At 30.1% G+C, this 19674-nt stretch overlaps 1 protein-coding gene across 2 annotated transcripts; it reads left to right on the plus strand.

Annotated features, from left to right (window-relative positions):
• The first annotated feature begins 7729 nt into the window (after positions 1-7729).
• On the plus strand, positions 7730-13105 carry LOC140962931 (beta-galactosidase-like). 2 transcript variants are annotated; one of them, XM_073422050.1, is made up of 18 exons: positions 7730-8143; positions 8308-8403; positions 8521-8633; positions 9279-9345; positions 9430-9522; positions 9622-9765; positions 10035-10123; positions 10193-10298; positions 10399-10486; positions 10598-10716; positions 10831-10995; positions 11258-11433; positions 11556-11665; positions 11732-11841; positions 11932-12042; positions 12186-12296; positions 12380-12585; positions 12693-13105. In XM_073422050.1, exons 1-18 carry the CDS (start codon positions 7958-7960, stop codon positions 12799-12801), a joined length of 2199 nt encoding a protein of 732 aa, XP_073278151.1. In that variant the 5' UTR covers positions 7730-7957; the 3' UTR covers positions 12802-13105. The 2 variants fall into 2 exon arrangements, with proteins under 2 accessions (XP_073278151.1, XP_073278150.1); XM_073422049.1 differs by having other exon boundaries at positions 11556-11841.
• The last annotated feature ends 6569 nt before the right edge of the window (positions 13106-19674 follow it).

Raw genomic sequence — 19674 nt, forward strand, 5'->3', positions numbered from 1 at the left:
TGTGTTAGTTGTCATGTGGTTTTGGACACTGTGAGGATTCGACTAAATATGGGAGGGAATCCCAACCATGACATGACCCTCATACGGTGGGGATATAACCGATTCGGCCTCGCCCCCTTAGAGGAATAAAAATTAGGGACTGATATCAGTAAACCATAGAAAGTTGAGGAATCTCAGTGTCTGGTAAATGTTATGCATGTGATATAAATGATGTCATGAAAATGATGTGTTTCGAAATTTGCATGTTGATGTATTGTACTCGAACGGCCCCCACTTGCTGAGTATTTCCCAAAATACTCACCCCTTACTCTCCCCTCCCCAGATAAATCAGAAGAACATGTGGAGGAAGAAGAGTCGGAACAATTCTGGGGATGGTGATTTCGAGATTTAGTCTTGGCCATGTTCTCATTATTTTCGAATTTTAGCAGTTTAATTTTCATGTAAAACGTTTCAGCATTTATTTATTTTTCAGTTGTAAAGACAATGTTCAAATTTTGCGAANTTTTAAATATGGGTCGGATTGACTCGTCTCACGAATAAAGATATGTGAGATAGTTTCACAAGAGACTTACTCGTGTATATATATACACACACTAGCGGTTGGTCACATACGTTGTGTATGCAACATGATATTATATGTATATAATTTATTTTTAAAATATTTTTTTAAAAAAATTGATTTAGTTACAATATTTAAATATGACACGAGATTTATTAAAAATGTTTTCTTTTACAATCATAAAAAATGAAAATTCAAGCATATTATACAGAATTAAATATTTATATATCAGAGTTAGACAGGTGAAATATGATAGTTTTGGAATTAAGAAAAAAGTCACCATAAATAGTTACTATTAAACCATATTGTTTTAGAGTAGGTCTCTTTTGAGACGGTGTCACAAATCTTTATCTGTGAGACGGGTCAGTCCTATCGATATTCACAATAAAAAGTCATACTCTTAACTTAAAAAGTAATATTTTTTCATGGATGACCCAAATAAAAGATCTGTCTCACAAAATACGATCCTTGAGACCGTCTCACACAAGTTTTTGTCCTTGTTTTATTAAGGACAAAAATATATTTGTTGTCTCATTTTCATTGAGAGATCTCTAAAAACTTCCCGAACCAGCTGTGTCTTTCGGAGATTGGAACACAACGTACCATCAAATGACTAAATATCCATATTACATGATTTGTGGTCAACAATTTTAATAATGGTGTCTCGATTATTCAAGAATGGTAAAATAGCCTACGGAAAATCGATGTCTTTGTTTTTTCTGGTTATATGTATCGGGTGAAATAAACGTCGTCCATGCTGAGTAAAGAAATCGAAACATGATATTTGAGTTTTTGTACGTTTTTACAATATCTGATTTATATTATATTTTTCGATAAATCGACAAGAGTTCAATCGTTCAGTGTAGTATATGATCCCCTGATTTTCGACCAGAGATATAAATTTGAAAGTACGAACAAAAAGGCAAGAGGCGTCGGGAATTGTCCGATTATGGAATTCTGGATATTATCATTTCAATGCATGGAGAATTGAGCCCAATGGGTTTTGCAAAACAATTTTAAAAAATTGGCCCGAATATCACCATTTTCTTGATCCAGCCCAACAAAGAGCCTGGGTCGTTTGCATTCTGTAACAACAGATTTAGGTGTACCTATTTATTATTATTTACAACAAGAGTAAATCTCTTGCGAGATTGTCTGACAAATTTATATCTATAAGACAGATCAATTAGAACCATGTCTACTAATGAAAAATAATATTTTTGATATAAAAAATAATATTTTTCATTTTGCTGGATCGGATTTGAGATATATCTCACAAAATTGACCCGTAAGACAATCTCATGATATTTTGTTTGACAATGAGGAGGGCTGAAGCGGTGACCAACTACAACCCAAATTAGTTGAAAAAACCATACGTCCCAATTAATATGTTTTACTCTTTATATAATTGAAAGAAAAATTTGTATCGAATAATTGCAAAGGTTATTAAAAAATTAGCAAATTCACCTTAAAATAAACAAATAAATTACTTTTCATTTATTTCCATAAATTTTCAATTGTCTAATCAATATTATTAAACACTAAAATTTTGAAACCTCGCACAAGTTTTCACTTGTTCCAAACACAAAAATTCGTTTACAGTGTCACGATTCAATTTTCTGAGACAGATATTCTATTTGAGTCATCTATTAAAAAATATTGTTTTTATGACAAAAATATTATTTTTTATTTTAAATATGAATATTTGAACTTAGCCAAAATGTTTGAAAATCGACGTCACATGTGGTCCAAAAACATATAAAAATACGTAATTTCGCGAACATTTTTTTATTTTTTTATAAAAATAATAATAATCAAAAGGGGCAGCATTATCATTATGATATCCCTAGTCTTTCTTTATTAAAGATAGACTTGTATAACAATTGAACAAATATAAATCTCAAGTAAACCAATTGACTTGTAAGTGTAATCCTAATTAGATTGTAATTAGGTGCATGCATCTTCATTATTTCCTACAACTAACATAATCTAATAGGACTAGTGTTATTTTATTTGTAAATTAAAGTATGTATAAAGAGTTTGTATCTTAAAAACTTTTTACAAAAATATAATTTTTAATGATGTTTTTGAATAGAGAAAATAGTTTATGCAGTCTTTGTTCGAATTTATAGATTTGGATTTCATCGAATCGAATCATATATGTTGAGATGTAATAATTGTCTCTAATATGATTAAACTGTTGCACTTGGGTTGTTGAACTGTTTGAATGATCACAGCAACTCATATGAGACAGTTTCACGAGTCAATTTTGTGATATTGATCTTCGAACCGACCTATCTCATGAAAAATATTATTTTTATATAAAAAAATATTATTTTTCACTGCAAATATGAATCGAGTCAATCCGTTTCATATCTATATAGATATATGGGCCCATTTCAACAACTCTTTCAACAAAAACAATTATGGTTCATGGAAAATCTATATGTGATAAATAAATCAATGACTCTCGTGGAAATCAAACAAATGAATTGGCTTTGATACTAATTATAACATCGAGTACTTATTGCTTTATGTAAAATATATTTAAATTTTACTATTATTAGTATTTATAACTTTTGATAAAACGAAAAATACTCGATTATATACAAAATTATTACACATATTGGTATTATATGATATGATTATGGGATATTTGCTTCTAAATATGTCATAATGATGTTGCATGAGAGCATTAAATAGCCGTAAACAAAATGTGTTGAAACTAAACAGATTGGGTACGACTTTTTATCACTATTTACTTTTGTTTGAAAACAATGTAATTTGCATTATATCCACTAATGGAGCAATAATTTCGTGTTGGGTAGGAACTATAATTTAAAATATTAACGAAAAATAAAATTTATTTCGAAACATTCATATAATTTATAAAAACATATTAATTTATATATATAATATAGGATAGAATTGACGACCAAAATATAAAATTACTGACAATTTGTATAATATCGACAATCCATCACATATGACAATATTTTTGTCAAATTAATTATTAGTTTAGAAAGCAAGACACAATGACAAAATTTAATTTAAATATTGGTGACGGGAACACACACCTACTCTACCGTTCGAATGTGTACTGGTTAAATTTTCGAGCTTTAACAAAATAATCTATAAATCATGTTAACCCGATAAACTACATTTTAAGCAAGTTCTATGCGACAAACTCGAAAACATTGTGACTCGAAAGTGAGAATATTAAAATTTTAGTTTGCAATAAATTTAAAATTGTCGTTTAAAAATGATGGCATGGGCCATGGAAAGACATTCATGCATAAACAATTAAAGCAAATCAACTATTGAATTATCTGTTTGCTTCTGTTTGAAAGAATGGCTTCGAGGAGAAAAATTAGATAGCTGAAAATGACTATTTGAAATGCCCACTCACCCAAATTGTAATTAATAATTGATAATTAGATCAAATATAGCAACTAATTAATCAATTTGTTTACTAGCTCGATTCCTCCAGCCAAATAAATATTCATCCATTTATAAAAATATTTTAATCCTAAAAGTGTAATTTTTTATTAAAATTTAAATATAATCTTTAATAATAAAATTTAGTGTAAGAAAAAAAATCTAATAAGATGGTATAACGATAAATTTTGTATTAAAAATAATGGTTAATTAATAATGAACTTTAATGTTTGGGATTGTATATATATGTGTACATTTTGGAAAATTCATTAAATCGAAATTCTCGAGAGCTGATGATTTACTTAAAAATATGATTCTTGAAAAGAAAAATTCAAGAAATTGTAGGAACAAGCGTTTTTCACTTTGCTGAAATTTGTAGTTGATGGTAACAGTACAACTCCAATATTTTAAACCGTACAATAGTTCAAACGTATTGTGTCGATCAATCTCCTATCATAGTCAGTGATGAGATTCCCAACAGAAATTAATCTTTTAAACAAGAATTTTAATTATTAATTCTAAAATCTCAAAAAATCGAGTTCATAATTGGACAATTTATTTGTGTTTTTGCAAAATTTAAAATATATTGGAACGATAAATTTGTATATTTATAAATTAAAAATAAATTTATCTATATTATATTGTGTAAGGCCATCTCCAACCACAAAATCTATTTGGTGCAAATTTTACACTAAAATAGTGCGATTTCTGCACCAAATACAACATCCATCTCCAACCCATTTAATTCAAATCTTACACCAAAAAGAATATTCTCAAAATATTCTTTTTATTTTACATATATTAATTATTATATTTTATTTAATATATTTTTAATTATGAATAATATTTATAATTCAATAAATTAAATTATTCTTTAATTATTAATAATTAACATAAATAAATATTTAAAAAAATCAATAATTATTATTCTTTAATTTTTATTATTAAATATCTAATTATTATAATAAAATATATATTATACTATTATTTAAATAATATTTATATTTTTAATATAAATATTTGTAATAAAAAAAATTAAAAAAATTGATAACCTCTGCGCCAAATTGGCGCAGAGACCTTCCCCTACGCCAAATTTGGCTCAGAGGCTAAAATAGCGCAGTCCGCATTGGAAAATATTGGCTGCACCAAAATGGTGGAGAAGCTCTAAATAGATTAAATATGTCTTGAATTCTTTTGAGTATAGACACAAACATAGAACGAATAATTAGGTAAACCATAATATCAGCAATTAAATTTCATATCCACAGATAATTAAAGCATTAGGATCACTTTTTTCAGAGTATCATATTTATTATTAGTTTGTTTGTCAATTTTAAATCAATTTTTCAGCAATTACACCATCCCCACTCTATAATATGAATTAATAATTATCCAGGTAAACAACAGGGTTTGGTAGGAGATCTTTAACTGAGTTAGCATTAGGAATGTAAATGAATCAAATCGTTTGTGAGTTATTCGAAACTTGATTCGATAAAAGCTCGTTCAATGAGGTTCGTTGAGATAAAAGAATCAAACTCAAGCTTTACAATATTCGGCTCGTTAGCATGTGAACATGTTTGTTGGTAAGTTTATGAGTCATTTCTTAGATGAAAAAGTAATAGTTGATATTTGATTTATTGATTTTGTACATTACTTATGAAATATATTGAAAAATTTATTAAATTTATTTATTACAAATTTTAATAAGAATGTTATATTTTTTTTCTGAGTATATAATTTATTTTTTAATAAATTTTATGAAGATTTAAATGTAAAATTCATATTTATTAAATTCGTTTTGGCTCGATAAAAGCTCGAATAAGCTCGTGAGCTATGAATANTTTTGACTCGATTTTTTGTGGCCATGTTAGGTCTAAATTGATTAAAAATCAAATCGAGTTGGATTTTATCGTCCAGAAAAATCTTCCAATAAATGTTGGTACAAATATGAAATACTATACAATTTCAATAAAAACTGATTCCCTTTAAGATTGCGTCACACAATATGATCACTGATAGGATTGATGAGAGGATAATCGTTGAGCTACAATAGCTCGGTTTTTGAAATATTGAACATCGAAAAATTAAATCGAATTTGGTTTTCAGTTCATTGTATTGATAGTTCGGTTCTTGAAATATTGAACACCGAGAAATTAAATCGAATTTGGTTTTCAGTTCATTGTATTGGTTGACCATTTGCCCACTTACCTATAATTAGAAATTGAAGCACTTTTGTTTTTTGTCTAAATTTCTCTGTCTTTATTTCAATGGGTATTATTTATTATATTACAATTTTTAATTTAGAAAATCCAATCCAAACAACAAATGTATATGACCGAATGTTGTTAGGCATGCGTTGGTAATAATCCAAGGATTCTTAAGTTAAGCAAGATGGCAAGAAAGATTCGAAATTCTCAATAAAAGAAACATAAATTTAATATAACACACTAAATGCCTTTCTTTTAGTTATTTATGTAGAAGTAATTTTTATTTCAAAAAATTGAAAAAAGGGGGAAAAAATAGTTCAAGTTAGAGACATGAAAATGTGTATGCTAAAAAAAATAGTTCAAGTTGTGAGACGGGTCAACTCTACCAATATTCACAATAAATAGTAATACTCTTAACATAAAAAAATAATACTTTTTCATGGATGACCCANTAATAATACTCTTAACATAAAAAAATAATATTTTTTCATGGATGACTCAAATAAGAGACCCGTCTCACAAAATACGATCCATGAGACCGTCTCACATAAGTTTTTGTCTAAAAAGAATGAAGAAAAATAATGTTTCATTGTTGTAATATATCAAATGGATATGAAGAAGTAGTATTATATTTGAATACCAAAATATAAGTAGTAAATGATGAAGTTAAAAAGTAAAACTATAGAATTTATACATATTATATTAAGGAAAAAAAGTATACAATTAAATCGGATAGTAAAATAACCCAAATAATAAAAATAGGTAAGATTTAAAAGTTGTAATATCAAACGTTTTGTCGTTTTACTAAAACCATAACATATGATAATTGTGTATCTCAAATCTTATAAATCATACAACAGCTTGAATGTTATGTGTTGATAGTTCTATTAGTAGAATTTCAATCTGCCATGAAAATCAAACATTTCTAATATCAATTGTGAGATTAAACATATTCTGCTTTACAAAAAATATAGATTTCAACTCAAATTTTTATATTTGTTTATCAATTAAAAATTTATTGATGAATTAATTATGCATGTTGAATTGACTAAAATCCAGGATTTAAATTTTGATTTTTATAAATTGAATTGTGATTCATTTTTCATAAATTAAAAATATTTACTTTTTAAATAAGTAAAATTTATTCACACTAAAAAAATTATTTTAAAGTGAAGATGTTATTTATGTCAAATAATTATTAGTTCAAAGAATATATATATATATATATGTATATATAAAAGTACAAAATTCGCATCATTAATGAAAAGTTTACAAATGTCTACAAAAATCTTGCAAAAAGTCCACAAAAATCCATATAATTTTGTTTATAAATCTTTGAAATTCTATAAAAGTTAATAAAAATCTATCAAATCTACGAAAATCTATAATTTTAAAAAAATGGTTGAAAGTTGTTAAATTTATATGTTGACTAAATTCCTTGTCAGAAACGCTAAGCAGACCCTCCTTACCAGAAACAGTTGATTTTTTTTTTTATGCTTTATATGATTATAAAAGCAGTTGTATCTTTCCCCATTTTCTCATGCAAATAACTCTTCTTTTTAAAATTATTGTTGTTGTTACAACTGCATCATTACTCTCAAAAGAAGCAAAAAAGCAGCGGGGACAATACGCAAGTTTTCGTTTTTATCTTTTCCTTCGTTTCTTCTGTGTGAAGAGGGAAAATTTTGAACCAAAAAATGATTTAAAAAACATGAAATAGAAGGCCATTTTTTTTACTAAGCTCTGTGATTGAATGAGAGATATGGGTTCTATGTGTATAATGTCGAGAGTCAAGATTTATGTGTATATTTTCTTGATTTCTTTGGCTTGTTCTTCAGTAACAGCCACTGTTTCTTATGATGATAAAGCCTTTATTATTAATGGGAAGAGAAGAATTCTCGTTTCTGGTTCTATTCATTACCCAAGAAGCACTGCGGAGGTACCATTTCTAAATTTTGGTGGATTCCAATTTCCAAGTGACCCGCATTGCCCAACTCAACCGAAAAATTCGAAAAAAAAATTGCAAAACTTATTCAATAACATCTAAAAATTGTAACTTTAATGTCTTTAGCCGTTGATTTTGAGCTGGTTTGTTTTGTACAGATGTGGCCTGATCTTATTCAGAAGGCCAAAGATGGAGGTTTAGATGTTATACAGACTTATGTGTTTTGGAATGGGCATGAGCCATCTCCTGGAAATGTAAGGCCAAAAATGCTTCTGATTTTTGTGTATTTCTTCTATTTTTTAAGCATATTTACATGAAGAAATGAGTGTTTCATTGGAGTAAATCAATCTGTTGTTTTGTGGTTTGTCCAGTATAATTTCGAGGGGAGGTTTGATCTTGTCAAGTTCATCAAACTGGTGCATCAGGCCGGCCTATACGTTCACCTTCGCATTGGACCTTATGTTTGTGCAGAATGGAATTTTGGGTATCATGAGAATTTTAATATTAAATTATGTTTGGATTTTTTTGGAAAATAATGATTCCATGTTGGGATTATTTAGATAAAAATATGATTCTTGATCACTTCCTAGTAAAGGGTTCGCATCATAGCCCGTAGGTCGGGCCGGTTCACGACGGGCTTTGATGTTCTTTCACCAAAATGATATAGACATCCGGTTTCGGTTTGATCATGTTACATATACGTAGTTAAGATTTTGACAATCGAAAAATAATAGCGTATGTATGATATCATCAAACTAGTAAACTAATTAAGATGAAATATTTTAAAAAATATATATTACAAAATATTCCTACAAATCCTTTCATTTTCTTGGGAAAATATCAAAATAGGATTTAGTTAATTTGTACAGATAAAAAAAAATTTATCAGCAAGTTTTTGTTATATGAGTTTAGTTGTCGATGCATACTGGAGCTTAAGCTTTATAGATGAAAGTGTGATGCTTGGTCTCGATTTTCAGGAGATGGTTCCAGTTTCGGTTCACGGTTTGTACTGAACATGGTTCTAGGATATTACAATGCAAATGGATATTGAATTTGTTGAACTTGTATAAGACGCGAGGAGAGATTTTTTATTTTATATGCTCTGTTTACATCCCCTGTTTTGATGCAGGGGATTTCCTGTTTGGCTAAAATATGTGCCAGGAATCCGTTTCAGAACGGATAATCAGCCTTTCAAGGTTTAATAATTTAGATGAAGATAATTTTTATCATTCGTTTAAATAACCAGTTATTGTTTTATTAATTGGTTGAATATGATAAAGGTGGCAATGCAAGGATTTGTTACAAAAATTGTCAGCTTAATGAAGTCGGAAAGTTTGTTTGAGCCTCAGGGAGGACCAATAATTATGTCGCAGGTAGAAACAATCATGCTCTTAGCTTGTCAATGCTTTCGATTTTTGTCGCAGTATTTTAATTCCTTTTCATTAATTTTTTTTAATAATGAAATGTTATAGATTGAAAACGAGTATGGACCAGTGGAGTGGGAAATTGGTGCTCCTGGTAAAGCTTATACAGCATGGGCTGCAAAAATGGCCGTGGGACTCAATACCGGTGTTCCATGGATTATGTGCAAACAAGAAACCGCCCCCGATCCCATTGTAAGAGAGTTTTTCACGTCTTTTCTCCATTTTTGGATGGACATTTGTTCTACTGTTATGAGTTGATGTTGGTTCTTGATAATAATATCCACGATCATGACACAATTCGGTTATGTGGGACCCGTGTGTCTTTATGTTTATTGTCTTTGAACCTTTCATATGCTCAGACATGCCTTAAAATATCAGTCAATTTCTTGAAGTTTTGATAGGAATAGATAGTTGGGCTGCTATACTTCGTGTACCAAAAATGCTAATTCGTTGTATTGCAGATAGATACATGCAATGGTTTCTATTGCGAAGGCTTCCGTCCTAACAGGCCTTACAAACCAAAAATGTGGACTGAAGTCTGGACAGGCTGGTAAGAAACTCTGATCCTAAATTTTCTTTTTTTGAGGAAATATATATTTTTGAATGTATTTTTCTGTAGGTATGCACAATATGGTGGCGCGGTTCCTCACAGACCAGTTGAGGACTTGGCTTTTTCGATAGCCAGGTTTGTCCAAAACAATGGTTCATACTTCAATTATTACATGGTGAGTTTATCCTCCAGTCCTTTGTGAAGACAAGCTTTTCGAGTCTTGAAAGTGCAAGAATTATGTTTCTTACATATTATATCTTATCTCTATGATATAGTATCATGGAGGGACGAACTTTGGTCGAACTGCAGCTGGCCTTTTTGTTACCACCAGCTATGATTATGATGCTCCAATCGATGAATATGGTAAACCCAAAAAATACCTAATCTTATGCTAATATATCACATTTTATTATTACTCATAAATATCATAGGTTACAGATACTATATAATTTTAAATTATCCCGTGTGTATTAGGACTTGTCAACGAGCCAAAATATGGGCACTTGATGGATTTACATAAAGCAATTAAGCAATGTGAGCCGGCTTTAGTTTCATCATATCCAACTGTGTCATGGCCTGGTAAAAATCAAGAGGTAAAATTAAACACTAGTTTAGATTCAGCTGCACATATATAGTGGAGGCTGAAACTAAACTATATTCGGCAAATTGTATCCGTATACTAATGTTGCTCCTTGGTACATTTTTAGGTTCATGTCTTTAGAACAAAATCCGGGGATTGTTCTGCGTTTCTTTCCAACTATGACCCTACATATTCTACGAAACTAACTTTTGGAAATGCTCAATATGATTTGCCACCTTGGTCTATCAGCATTCTTCCGGACTGCAAAACTGCTGTTTACAACACTGCAAGAGTAATGAGATTTTCCTCCGCTCTTGTGTTTTGTTATGCTTTTGCCTCGTTTCTAATTCAATCGACTAGAAATCGACATTATTTCTCTTAGACAGTGTTGTACCAGAATGGAACGTAACATTTAAATAGCTGTACAATTTAAAGATTTAAGTAACACGATTATCATTAGCTATACTTTTTGTGCAACAACAAATGATTGGTTTTGTAGTTCCAAAACTCAAGTCGTTTCTTCGAAAGAAAATGATTGTATTGTGTGGTTGCAGATAAGCTCCAAAGGTTCAGATGCAAAGATGATACCTGTGAATGGTGGACTATCTTGGCAGTCTTACAATGAAGAGACGCCTTCTGCTGATAACAGTGACACTTTCGCTATGGAAGGTTTGTGGGAGCAAGTAAACGTCACTAGAGATTCATCTGATTATCTGTGGTACCTGGCTCTGTAAGTATATCTACAATATACATGACTAGCATCTTTGGTTCGAAGTTTTTATGGAAAGAGTACCAATTATAACTATTTTTCCTTTTCTTACGTTTTTGTGCAAAACTTGGTGATAAATACAGAGTTAACATAGCTTCTGATGAAGCCTTCTTAAAGAATGGACGGTTGCCTCTTCTCACGGTCATGTCAGCAGGCCACGCCTTGCACGTTTTTATCAACGGCCAATTATCAGGTACTATATGCATTTTCTTACTTGTGCGTCTAACAAATTTGTGTAAAATTTCTTGTTCCGTGATAGGGACTGTGTACGGGAGCCTGGATCAACCTAAACTAACATTCACCAGGAATGTGAATTTAAGAGTTGGTATCAACAAAATCTCTTTACTTAGTGTCGCGGTTGGTCTGCCGGTTAGTTTTTCTATTCCATTCTTATTTTGCATAAATAATACTCGAATGCATGATTAAAATTTCACATCAGTTCTTTTTTAATTGTCTCAGAATGTTGGTGTTCATTACGAAACGTGGAATACTGGAGTTCTTGGTCCGGTCACTCTAAACGGCTTAAACGAAGGGACAAGAGACTTAACAAAGCAGAGATGGTCGTACAAGGTTCGTTCTGTTCTTGCTACTTCTCCATTTTTAAGTTCATTTCTTTTTTTTTTTCACTCAATAACATGGAAAACAGAATCTTTAAGTAGTAAATATTCTAGGCATGATTCTTGGAGTAATGTTTGTTGATTCTACTTAAATAGGTCGGTCTAAAAGGCGAGTCACTCAGCCTCGATACCATTAGTGGAAGTTCTTCTGTCGAATGGAACGACGGATCCCTCTTGGTTCAAAAGCAACCTCTGACATGGTACAAGGTAAGCAAACATTTGATCACTCCAAGAAGCGATAAAACATAATTTCTTTACATGTACTGATGTTTTTGGTTTCTTCTTTCTAGACCACGTTTAAGACACCAGAAGGGAACGACCCTTTGGCTTTAGACATGTTAGGAATGGGAAAAGGCGAGATATGGGTAAACGGTGTAAGCCTAGGAAGGCACTGGCCTGGATACATTGCAAAAGGCAACTGTGGTGGCTGTAATTATGCAGGCACATTCACAGAGAAGAAATGCCAAAGTGGTTGTGGACAGCCGTCTCAAAGATGGTGAGACATTATACTGATTTTGATCGGAAAACGCTATTTTATATTTATTTTCATAGTACAATGAAATCAACATGCTGCATATATTTCTGATTAAGTTTAAATAACAGGTATCATATACCACGTTCTTGGCTGAAGCCGAGCGGGAATCTGTTGGTAGTTTTCGAAGAATGGGGAGGCGACGCGAGTAAAGTTTTTCTGGTTAGAAGAAAGGTGTAAAAAAATATGCAGAAAACATCAGTTGGTGTATTTTCTCAATACCTACTGGATAAATGATTAATAGTTGAATACAGAATTTTACGTGTTACTTCGAGCTAGATCAAGTTTTACGAGCCGGTTTGATGGATATGGAGGATGAAATTTGTGCAGTTAAAGGAGCCATTCTCCGGAGAGCAATACAGATAATGGAAATTCAAGCAAGTGTATTTGTATATGAGAATTATGGCTTGCTACATCTTATCTGAAATTTGTATAAGACTTATGTTTGAATGTAATGAATATCCAAATTATATATTGTTGAGTAGATCTTTTTGAGATGGTTGCTCTAATTTTTATGTTAATAATTGAACTATGATAATTAAAATAATAATATTTTACAAGAGAAATATAATAAAATAGGGGCAAAAAATAATTATTATAAATATAAAATAATACCGAAAAGAAAACGGATAGATTATGGACTGGGCCTCTTCTGTGCTAACCCATCCAATCGTTTTTGTTCGGCTCGATTTCCACAGAGCACAGATATTATCAGACGCTAACTATTCATAATCTATATCGAATAAATGCTTAATCAATATATTAATTAAATAAATAAACACCAAGAAATAAAATAAAAGTTTTATTTGGTCAGGCTGAACTATTTTTGTGCTTGTACAGACAAATTCTACATCAATTTGTGGGCTACATGGTTCGCAGTTATGCGTCAGCTATTTACATTCACCTATTTTTATTTATATTTCCCGAAAACCAAATGCATACCCAACGACAATGATACGACGATGACGACAATGACGATGATGACAACGACGATGATGAGTTGGAGAAAATATGTGTCTATCTGTTTGTGATGTCTCATATTCTTTAGATTTCAGTCTTATCATTTTTCTACATTCGGTCCTATCCCAAGCAGTGACAATATTACAAATTAATATCAAGTGTCATTCTTTTACGACTCACTTACCCAACCAGATCAAGTAACTCAACGTCAGCAACTTGACGCACGATAATTTCTCGGGAGGTCACTCATCTTAATACTACTTACTCATGTATGCTTAACATAACAGGTAGATTGATAAAAAAAAATAGAGAAAATAAATACTAAGTACGGAAATTGAACTATATATTTGAGACATATGAAAAATACAATGTCTAATTTATATTTGTGACGGATGAACTATAAAATTACAACAACAAAAAAAATATGATTGTCATGAGTATAAATGAGTCGAACTTAACTCCGGACTCCAAAAAACTTAGCTATATAGATATAATCATATGTTGATAATAGAATTATTTTTCGGTTGTCTCAAATACACAGTCCAATTTTACATTTAGTAACATGTTTTTGCTAATATATAACTATTAACCAAGTCTTGGAAGTCGAACAACAATTTCTTGATTTAGTTGAGTAAGAATAAAATCCTAATTTTGTTTATTAATTTTGTTTTTCTAATGATTTTATTAATCTGAATATAAAAAAAACATATAAGTATATGATTAATTGTCTGAAGTTCCAACCCTTTTTACCTCTCGGGTAAATCTATCTAGGATGTATATAATTTTCCTGGATGTTAAATGCTCGAGATCCCATAGATAACTATTCAACACAATCTTCAATACCCATTTTTTGTGGGTAAAAACACAAAAATTGAAGCTATCAAGGTAAAGGGAAATAGATTGGGTGCTCAAGAAAATTTGGGACACTATACAAGGAATTANCTTGTTCTTGATGAAACCTTGATACTGATGCATCAACTTAAGTCATATATCTAATGCAAAATTAATTATGATGCTTTGGAGAATCCAAACCACTAATAATAATAATAATAATAATTTAAATTGACCGGCTTGTTCAACCGAAAATCAGTCACAGATCCGGTCTTAAACACCAAAAAATACAGTTTTAAAGGTCAAACCCAATCAAAATCGATTGGCTCGGCTATGAACCGGTTCAACTAGTTGAAACGGTTTTCTGAATTTTATTTTATTTTTTGAAAAATTAATTTTTTAACTCTTAAATTTAACTTCTATTTGGATTCATCAATTTGGAATAGTCCAAATCAAAGTTCTATGAAGTAACTCGACTCATAGTTGAGAAAAGCTGTTGAAAAGTCTTATCTCTATCGCCTAACTTTAGAGCTAGCTAGAGGACTAAATACTGGGCCTCGACTTGTTAAAAAGCTGACATGATTAAGGAATCACAGGACCTCAGACATTGTTGCAAAAATAGTGGATGAATAAGTAGCACATGTTGCGGTTGATGTTTATTGGTGTTCATTGATTTATTGGATCTCCAGACACATGTTGCGGTTGGTGTTTATTGTCTTGATGAATTTGTTTTGTATATATCTTTCCTGGTCTCTTTGACTGTCTTGAGGGATTAGTTTAGTATTGGCGATCACTGGTCTTGAAATTACAAGAGAATGAATTTTTTTATACATACTTTTTGTATGACGGCATTTTATCGATATCATACCGAAAATTCAGCATATCGACTTTTCTATATATCAAAAATTCGGTACGGTAACGATTTCATTTTTCTCATACCGATATTTTCGGTACGGTATACGGTATCTGAAATTTCGATATATCGTACTGACCAACTTTAGTAACACGCACAATCCACATTTGAAAACTCAGTCTTTATATTTATTAATATTTTACTCGTGCGATGCACAAGATATTATTTTACATAATTAGTTATCAAAAATAAAAGAAAAATACTTCATTCAATTATAAAAGTCGTACCATTTGTGAAATCATGTAAATGAGATATTGATGTTAGAACATTTTCTTAGTTGAACTACGTAAACTACACGAATGAGATATTTAATAGTTAAGAAATTTAAAACATAAAGCATTTAAAACAAATATACCCAAATATAAATGAAATATTTTGACTAAAAAATATAGGTAATTGAAATAATAAAGCTATTTTGAAATTAACCAATAATATTATGAGTAGGTAGGTCTCTTGTGAGACGGTCTCACGAATCTTTATCTGTGAGACGAATCAACCATACCGATATTTACAATAAAAAGCAATACTCTTAGCATAAAAAGTAATATTTTTTCACGGATGACCTGAATAAGAGATTCGTCTCAGAAAATACGACCCGTGAGACCGTCTCACACAAGTTTTTGTTTAATATTATTTGATAACATAAATGTTTCTTAGTCATTTAAGACAAAACTAATAATTGATATTTAATATAGCATTATTTAAATACATTAAGTAAGATAATATCTTTTTATTGTAATTATCAATGTATAATTCTACAAAATGGAATTTTTTTGTGCGTAGAGTTGTGTTATTCTACATATATTAATACACACATATATATATTGACTTAAGTTATGTAATTCAATGGGTTTATTTGAACAGTAATTCGAAAAGACAATCAATTTTCATATTATTCTCAATCGAAAATTGGAATATTATTAGATATAACATAATATCCATTTATTATTTATTTTTAGCATAAGGTTTCTAACGGGAATTTACTATATGACAGACAACTCTGCGTACTTTTATTGGAAATGCAACCAAAGTATCATATTAGAAATACATAGGGAAAATAATGAGTTTATAACATGAAATATACCTCTATTGGTATGAGTCATTTTTTGTAAAATCCAAAAACAAATATATGAGAGCTTAATTCTAAAGTGGACAATATCAAATCATTGTGATTATATGCGAGTTCTATTGCACAACAAGGGTATCAGAGTCATACTCTAGATCGAGCCATGTAGGTGGAATCCTATGATACTTGAACAAGTGTGGTGTAGACTTCTAGTAACATATGTGATAAAGCTCTCGAGACAAGTGTTGTTCAAAGTATTTAACGTAAGGCATGTGCTCCCGACGCAGAGGAAAATAATGACCTCAATTGGACTCTATGATCATCCAAGTGGACAGAATGAACCGATGAGCTTGAGGGGAAGCTCCAACCATGAGAATAATGATAGTTCTTTTTTAGAAGTGAGTATTTTTGGGATTACAATGAAAGTCCTACATTGAAAATACACGAGAATATCTAGATTAATGATCACAAATAACACTTTAATGGAAGTAATTCTGACAATGACATCAAAATAATCAATTCATTATCTCTGTTGGTATCCTTTGATCACTAGTGTGACCTTGTATATATTAATGGTTCCGTCTGTTTTAGTTTTCACTTGAAAATCCACTTGTAAAAATAGTTGTTGCTTCACAAAGAAGATTAAGATTTTGCAAGATTATATATTTGATATTTCACAATCGACCACCTCTTTGGTAATGGGACAAGTTCAGAAGAACAATTAATGTATTTATCTTATTTCTCCAATATATATCCTCATATTCATTGAGTCCATTTCTCCAATACCATTAGCATGGATTAATCAAAAGGTTTTTTTTTAAAAAAAAATATTAAATTTAGGTATAAAATTGAATGATTTGATTGGGCCTTTGATGTATTTATTGTTAAATATAACAACTTGTGATGTTAAGATTGGAATTAGACTTAACTCAACCTCAAAAACTAGCTCAAGAGAGATGATTGTCTAAGTCTATATTTACAACTCTCAGATATTTTATGTAACCGATGTGGGACAACTAACCGATGACATTGCTTAATAAAGATACAAAGAATAAAGTGTTGCATGAATTTACCACATAAAGTTTAAAGAATAGTAGGCTCCATGGTGAAAGAATATCAAGATTACATTAATAGATAAGATTTTCTTAGCATCTAGTGATTTTAGGATTTAATTATGCCTTTTAAAACATTTTAAATCAATATACTATGCTTAAATATCTTCACTGCCTTCTATGAAGATTTACATAAAGGATCAGCTTTTGATTATTATTATTATTATTATTATTATTATTAAAGAATGAAGATTTAATCAATAACATTGATTTGAGACAGATTGAACTTTGATAAAATATATGCCTATAATCGATGGAGACTTGCAAAATAATTGCCATGTAGTTGTAACCAGTATTTAAATTACCACAAAAATTTTGTGAGACGGTCTCACGAGTCAATCTTGTGAGACGAATCGCCTATCTGGATGATATATGAAAAATATTACTTTTATGTCAAAAATATTACTTATTATTGTAAGTATGGACATGGTTGACCCGTTATCCGTAAGACCGTCATACAAAAAAAATCTTCTAATTAAATTATAATTTTTTGTCATTAAATATTATTTCAAGAGTAATGCGTGCACGTAAACCAACTCTGATACAAGCTCTCGACTATTCATTCAAAGATAAAGATATCAAATATCACTAGTATTTTTTTTTCATATTTTGGTATATATGTTTAAATTATAATATGTTATCGGAACGAGTCGATTTACTTGAAAAGATTACATATTATTTAAAAAAAATTTAAGAAGAATATTATGTATAAAATTGGGGAAGTTGGTGAAAAATCTCCAATCAAAATATTTCTTTGGGTTCACTCCTTACCCACAAAATTGTGGTACTATGTCATACAAAATGTGGTACACTTCATGTGGAAATGTGGTACTAAAAAAGTACCCAAGGACTGAACACAAAAAAAATCGATGATTGAAGACTGAATGCCAATTTCACGTATAAAATTAAGCATATGTAGGGTAGATGTAATGATGTACCCTTCAAAAGAAAATGTTGAACGAATCTATTGGAGAAAAGAACCTGGAAATAGACCCTATACAAGTTTGACAGGTTGCACTGCTAAGGATTCAGGCAGATTTTTAAAAGTTAATTCCAATGTTGCGAAAAGATGGTCTGATTGTCAATACTGGAATATTGAAAAATATATCTTAAGATATTACTTTAAAATATAATTTTCTTGTTGAATTCATGACTGAGTTTGCGTAAATTTATTCGGTTTCAGAGGTATTTGTAACTGGTTTATTCATAAGAAAATTACAATTTTTGTTTTATGCGTGTTCTTTTGTGATTTTCATTATTTACATTATCAATTTCAATTTTAAAATATTTTTTTTACGATTTTAGTTTTCATTCATGTGTTACTGATATGACTAAAAAAACACTCTCACCACAAAAAAAGTTAACATTGTGTGCCCAAATTAATACAAAATTGCCAAAATGAATGACTAAAACTCGATTATGACAATTAGAGAGAAGTAAACATAAAAGACCAAAAACATATCAATCACTTGTTAAATTCCAAAATAAAAAAAGAATTTGTCGAGAATAACTTGTTGAGAGAACTTATTCATTTTCTTTTCCATGTTCTATGTCTGTTTGCTTCTTCTTTTCTAAACATCGGTTTATTTGTTTTGATTTAAGAAACTATGTTCACCTTATTTTCACAATCATACTCATCCATGTATCTATGGAGATCTTGATCTACTTTTCTCTTTTTTTATCGTGTTTTTTTATATATAGGTAACGACCCGTTTAACCATACATTGTGTTAGGTTAATTCTAACACATCTCAACACCATTAAATAACATAATCATCACATTTTAATGAAAGTTGACATCATGTGTTGATGTTCCATGATTGATACTTCATCATATTGTAATAGAGAAACACTCTTCCATGTGTAGGATAGAAAAATCCGTCACGTTTTACGTCACGGCTTTCTTCAAAGAAAAACATATATATAAGAAGTTGAAAGAAAAGTAACTGTTTTAAATATAAAAGGGTAGGTCTCTTGTAAGACGGTGTCATGAATCTTTATCTGTGAGACGGGTCAACCCTACCGATATTCACAATAAAAAGTAGCACTCTTAGCATAAAAAGTAATATTTTTTCATGGATAACCTAAATAAGAAATCCGTCTCACAAAATATAACCTGTAAGATCGTCTCAGACAAGTTTTTGTTAATATAAAATAGAGAATATAACATTC

The sequence above is a fragment of the Primulina huaijiensis genome, chromosome 17 (assembly GCF_012295235.1).
Source record: "Primulina huaijiensis isolate GDHJ02 chromosome 17, ASM1229523v2, whole genome shotgun sequence".
Lineage (NCBI taxonomy): Eukaryota > Viridiplantae > Streptophyta > Magnoliopsida > Lamiales > Gesneriaceae > Primulina > Primulina huaijiensis.